The 6,577-nt window shown below is 41.6% G+C and overlaps 1 protein-coding gene across 1 annotated transcript in view; it reads right to left on the bottom strand.

The window, feature by feature from the left end:
- Nucleotides 1–306: 306 nt before the first annotated feature.
- LOC132590568 (osteoclast-stimulating factor 1) overlaps nt 307–6,577 on the bottom strand; it is a 26,035-nt gene continuing 19,764 nt past the window's right edge. The window contains exons 9-10 of the mRNA XM_060263505.1: nt 2,626–2,724; nt 307–2,063 (exon numbers count right to left, since the gene is read on the bottom strand). Coding sequence (XP_060119488.1) covers nt 2,005–2,063; nt 2,626–2,724 — 158 coding nt within the window. The 3' untranslated portion in view covers nt 307–2,004. The remainder of the gene's footprint in view (nt 2,064–2,625; nt 2,725–6,577) is intronic.

The raw sequence follows: 6,577 nt of genomic DNA, 5'->3' as shown, positions 1-6,577 counted from the left end.
AGTTCCTAATATTTCTATTAAGTATTACTATTTTCTTCCCTAAAATCTTAATGCCTTTCACAGCACAAATATGGGATTCTGATCACAAGACTGCTTCTCAGACTGCTGAATGACCACGACTGTCTGTTAACTGCTGGCTTGCTGACTTCTTTCTCTCCACATGCACAACGTCTTAGCTCCACCCATATGCTCTCAGTCACAAACCAGTCATTTCATTCATTTATCCCCCTCTTTCATCCTCCCCCCGTTCTTCTTAACATTTAAAAGTAAATAATTACATACGTTAACAGCAAATGCAACAAAACATTTAAAAGCATTTAAAAATATTTATTTGGACTGGATCCTTTTCTGCTGATCCTTTTGGTTCATAGTTTTTTTATTTAAAATTATTTCAGAATAATTCAGGTCAGACCTGATTTTTTTTTTTAACCTTTAGAAATAGAACTACAACACAAGACTCTTTAAGGGACAGAAAGAACAGAATGGGAAAGCAAAAGGGGAATAATTTTTCTTAAGGCAAGATAAAGTGAAAAGCATTCCCTTCCTCCGTGGTACAAATATGAACACAAATATATTTTAAGGTGTTAACGCTATCATTTCAAGTCAAAGAATAAGCTCCTTACCCCAATAAACATTCCTGCTCAGTAAGGTGGCAAACACAGAAAGAAGCAGAATTCTGCACAACAGCCCCTAACCAGATTAGAGACCTTGTGTGTGGCTGTTATACATCCATGGTTCCTCAAGAGCTGGAACTCCGTGTAGCAACAGCACCCATGCTATTGGGGAAGGCCCACAGAGAACTGGAAATAAAGTTCCTCCGCTGCTCCTTAATTGATCAGAATAACTGATGGTTACCTGAGAGGACTGTCTTTGTACCCAGTCAGGGGGTAACGTTCTTAATAATGACCTTCTAAAAGAATACTGCCTGTCTAAGGTTTTTAGGATGGAGACCATAAAGTCAGAGGGTCAAGGATATTTCATCCATTAACCACTCTTAATACGATCAAAATTTTTATATATATATATATATATAATCTAATGGATGAAATATACACACACACACACACAAATAGAGTGCCGCCACAAAATTCATAAAGGACATGAACAATGAGAATTCCAGAGGAAAAAGATGGGGATTACCATCATTCCATCTTCAATGTGACCATTGTGAGAGAAGGGATTTGGGATCAGAAGACTGTGATCTCTAAGCCCATTTTCTGTGTCCTGAAACTGCAATGAAGGGGAAGTAAGGGCTCATCTTTGCTGCATTTTTAGAGGAACTATTTGAGGATTTGCAACTTTTTTGAGCTCACCAGTGAAGCAAACTGTGATCATTCTTTCTACCAACGTTACTAACTGTATATATCTGATCAAGGCTACTATGATATGCTATCTTTCCAACCATGGACATTCCTAGGTAGCAGTGAGAAGTGTACATATACCACTGATATCCTGGGAGGCTCCTTCTGATCCTACAAGGCAAGGAAAGCTATACCACTGGTAGCAATCTTTGTAAGTCCTTTGTCATTTGGTTCCCCATGCAGCATCTGCATGCAAGGAATTCACTTTTCTTAATTATACACAGTCATACTAGGATATTAGGAGTGTCTAAAAGCACATCTTCTATCTGACAGATCCCTCTCTGTAAAATAATACTAATTATTCCAGGTACATTTTAGCATGGCTAATTGCCCTGGAAACAGAATGATCTCCAAATAGATATTTGGAGCATCCCAGCTTTCAAAGAGTAATACCCATTTCCAGTAAGATTAGAGAATTGGTAGGGAAACCCGTTTTACAGATATTCTCACAAGGAAAAAGAGTTTGAAACTAGATCATTCATGACCCCTAATACAGAGTCAGTTGAGGAAGAATAATGATATTTACAATGATGGTAACACTTCATTACAGTATATGTGAAAGTAATTTTTTGTTTACATGTGGAAATGATTTTAGGGAAGGTGAAGGTGAGAGGCTGTAGACTTTGAAATGGTATAAGGCAATTCAGTCAGAATCTTCATCATCAAGGTATTCTTCTGCATTACTTAATGATCGTATGATGTCTATAAGGAAGAAACAACAAACGATTATTCATTTTGGTAGTTAAATGGCAATAGAGGTGACAACCAATCATCGTGTAAGGGATGTGATAAAGCAATTTGTTGTATTTTAGAATTTGTGAGGGATCCTGTAACCTACTTTTGCTTTCTACTAGGTTTCTGTTGTTTTAAAGTTATCTAACTGTCCCATTAAAGACTCTTTCCAATATCACCTGAAACTGAATTAACTGTAACTATCCTCAAGGCTGCACAATTAATAAATTGCTGCTTACACTTCCTAATGTGTAACTATCAGAAAAATGGCTGAGCCAAACTGTTCTTTGAGCAGCACATGTTCTTTGAAAACCAGTGTATACTGTTATAGGTGTCACATATCTCTACTGGCCTAGAAATCCTTGCTGACTTCAGTTCAATATAATCCCTGTTTGCAATGAAGAGATTTTCAGTAACCTCATCTCAGATTGCACCTTTTTGCAATTGTTTTGGAGTATAATCTGTGGACGTTTACATTTAATTTACATTAAAGGGATACTTAGATAATTGATGAAACCCCTTCAAATCTTACCTTGTCCTTTTTTCTTTTTAAGCAGGGAAGCACAAGCAGCATTAGTAGCCATGTCAAAAGCCAATTTTTTCTCATTGTTTCTTAAATCTGTTCTGGCTTCTTTATGAAAACAAAAGCCAAGAAGTTGTTAATTCATGGAAACAGAAAAAAAGATTTCACACATTATAGTCTTTGAGGATATTTCTGATTTAAAATTAAAATTTTGCCCTTTCTCCTAACTTCCAATTTAAAGCATATGGGATTTTCACAGAGATGAGATGAGAAAAGATAGTGTCACCATTTGTGACCAGTGAGGATCAAAACCAGTGACAATTTCCTATTCTTTAAAACCAGAAATTCATTCAAATCTTTCTTTTGCTCCACATAAATTCGCTGAGGTATAGCCCACTGAAATAATTTGTAGCATAATTGTGGTAGACTTTAGAACAAAACTAATATCGCCCCATGCTCCTTTTAAAATTAACAAAAAGAACAAAGTACATTTTATATGTGAACATGCAGGACTTGTCTTGTGACATAAGAATATAAGAGAAGTCATGTTGCATCAGGCCAATGGCCCATCCAGTCCAACACTCTGTGTCACACAGTGGCCCAAAAAAAAAAGGAGGTTCACAAGTGGGGCTAGAAGCCCTTCCACTTTGCCCCCCTCCCAGCACCAAAAATACAGAGCATCACTGCCCCAGATGGAACTCTGATGGAACTCTGCTCCATATTTTTATCCAAACCCCTCTTGAAGCTGGCTATGCTTGAAACCGCCACCACATCCTGTGGCAGTGAATTCCACATGTTAATCACCCTTTGGGTGAAGAAGTACTTTCTTTTATCCGTTCTAACCCTGCTGCTCAGCAATTTCATTGAATGCCCAATGAGTTCTTGTATTGTGAGAAAGGGAGAAAAGTACTTCTTTCTCTGCTTTTTCCATCCCATGCATTATCTTGTAAACCTCTATCATGTCACCCCACAGTTGACGTTTCTCCAAGCTAAAGAGCCCCAAGCGTTTTAACCTTTCTTTATAGAGAAAGTGTTCCAAACCTTTAATCATTCTAGTTGCCCTTTTCTGGACTTTTCCCAATGCTATAATATTCATTTTGAGGTGCGGTGACCAGAATTGTACACAGTATTCCAAATGAGATCGCAACATCAATTTATACAGGGGCATTATGATAGTGGCTTTGTTATCAGTTCCCTTCCTAACAATTCCCAGCATTGTGTTGGCCTTTTTTATTGCAATCGCACACTGTCTTGACATTTTCAGTGAGTTATCTACAACGACCCCAAGATCTTCTTGGTCAGTCTCTGCCACTTCACACCCCATCAACTTGTATTTGTAGCTATATAGCTATATATAAAAGACATGCTATATAGGCTTCGGATGTGAGATGCTATATAGACTTCAGGGTTGCCAACTGCCTGCACAGGGAAAAAAAACTTCTGTCCTGTCCCTTTAGTAGAGGCTTAATGGGATGTTATTTACCTCCATGCCAGGAAGCAGTATGCGCATTTCTACACATTAAGCCTCTATTAAGGAATAGAACATTATCCTACAGACCTGCTGGCAACTTCAGTAGCAGCTAAGGCTCACCAGCACAGATGGTGAGGGTAGCAGCTGCAGCCAGGTGAGTAGGAAGCTTTGCTACTGCTTTTGTTTGCTCACTCTGGTCTGCAGGTCTGTTGAGTGGCACTCTGTGATAAACAGAGAAATCCTAACTAGATCTATTCAGAATCTTACTCTTTTCTGTCCAGTGGAGTTTACTCCCAGCAACGTTTTCCTAGGATTGCACTGTAACAGTGACTGTGAGCTTAGAAGTGACTGCATTCTGGATAACTAAAATGCACATCTTGACCATGACCATGTAAATAATAATGTTAAACGCTTTCATCTAAATTTCTTAAGGGCCAATGAACTTTGACTTCAGACCTGAGTAATGGAACATTTCAAGGTTAATGACAAAAGAATCAATGACTTCTTAGGATCTGCACTCAAGATGCAAATCAGATTTACTTTGCAGTAGACAAAATAAACCTAAGAAATCAGTCTGGGTTGCTTCCACATCAAGGATATTTTCCATAGAGATCAGTCATTAATGTGATGATACGGAAATCGTCCTTGCAACAGGCATTCTAGATGGCAAAGAGTAATCTGTTTTCTCTCCAATGTTAGCTGTTGTTTCCTTTTCACACCCAATGTATCTTGCGGAAACTGATAATGTTGCTGCTGCCCACCCACTCCTTTAGGATACTCTGTATTACATGGCAGCAATGTTTTGCACTGTGTTGTCTGCATCTATCCCCTACACATGGAGCAGAACCACTTTGTAGCCTGGTGGCAGGAGTGTCCCCTTTTGAGGCCTGAGCCATGCCCCAACTGTCCTGCTGGCTGCTGTGAAGTGCACAGTTCTGCCTTGTGCTCTTCAGAGCCTTGACCATCATCACTGCAGCTGGCAAAAGGCTACAGTATCCTTCATGAGGGAGAAAGGTTGGCCATCCATAGCAACCATTTCACCGATAAGTGACTGCTTCCTGGGCCCCCCACATAGCTGTTTTGACCTCTTGGAGGGTGACCTGCCTTGATGTCCCACCTACTGCAGCCCAAGTGCAGGGAGCCACTCTTTCCTCTGGTGGCAACATAGTTGGGTGCGTTCTTTGCCAGTACCTATAGAGGACAGAGGAGGACAAGTGTTGGGAGTTTGCGCCCCCCTGGACATGAGTGTGGCACACCTGGCACTCTGAAGTCACTGGAGAGGGTGCAGAAATGATTCCAAACGGTGGACTGGAAACAGGGCCCCCGATTGCAGAAGATGGGAGGCACAGCTGCTTTTTGGTGGAGGGGGGCCACAAAAGGGTATATTCGACATGGATGGAGGGGGAGCACAAAAGGGTGTACTCAATGTGGGAGCATCAATAGGGAGTTGGGATGTGTAAGGGGAAAATGCTTCCCCCCCAGTCTCTCCAAAGAGTGTTATCAACTGCTGTCTGTGGGAAGTACTAACAACTCCTTTGCTTCTGTGGAAAGCCCCAGGAAAAGATCAAAGGAAGGCAGCTCTAAGACCCTTGGTGATGCCCTGCTACAGCTGGGCTCCAGTGGCCTAACGGGATGGATTTGGTACCTGGGGAAGGGTGCCTGTAGTACAAAGAGGGTGGAGGGCTCCTTCTCCCCACAATGAGCACCCGGGGCCCCCTTCACCTTCATGGCACACAGAGGTGTTCACACTCAGGAGGGGTGGGAGAGTATGTATGTGGGAGATCTTTTTTGAGGGTCTGTAACTGGGACCCCAGAAATATAATTCACCCCTAACTTGGAGAGATCATAGAGGAGTGGGTGGCAGGTTTCCTGTGGATGTAGCTTACAGAGGATCCATTCTATACACTTTTGAACCTGCACCTGATATTTTCCCCAAAAGCACTTTCCTAGGGGCATCTTCTTTGGGGGACTGTAACTCAGACCCCCTAAGTTGAATCTATACATCACCTGGATTGTATGTAGTGGAGCATCAGGGGGAGATCCCCTGTGAGCTTGATGTTTATAGCTTAAAAAGGTAAAGGTAGTCCCCTGTGCAAGTACTAGTCATTTCTGACTCTGAGGTGACGTTGCTTCCACATTTTCACGGCAGACTTTTTACGGGGTGGTTTGCCATTGCCTTCTCCAGTCATCTATACTTCCCACCCAGCAAGCTGGGTACTCATTTTACCAACCTCGGAAGGATGGAAGGCTGAGTCAACCTGGAGCTGGCTACCTGAACCAGCTTCTGCTGGGATCAAACTCAGGTCATGAGCAGAGGGCTCCAACTGCAGTACTGCAGCTTTACTACTCTGCATCATGGAGTCTCTAGCTTACACATGGTTTATTCTATACATTCCTGAACCTCCTGAACTCGCACCTGTCATCTCCCCAAAAGTACTTCCTAGTGGCATATTCTTTGGGAGGTCATAACTTGGACCCCATAAAGCCAAT

This window comes from Heteronotia binoei, unplaced genomic scaffold (genome assembly GCF_032191835.1).
Source record: "Heteronotia binoei isolate CCM8104 ecotype False Entrance Well unplaced genomic scaffold, APGP_CSIRO_Hbin_v1 ptg000303l, whole genome shotgun sequence".
Taxonomy (NCBI): domain Eukaryota; kingdom Metazoa; phylum Chordata; class Lepidosauria; order Squamata; family Gekkonidae; genus Heteronotia; species Heteronotia binoei.
The sequence above is the reverse complement of the archived record's forward strand: the minus strand, read 5'-3'. Positions and strand labels throughout refer to the sequence as shown.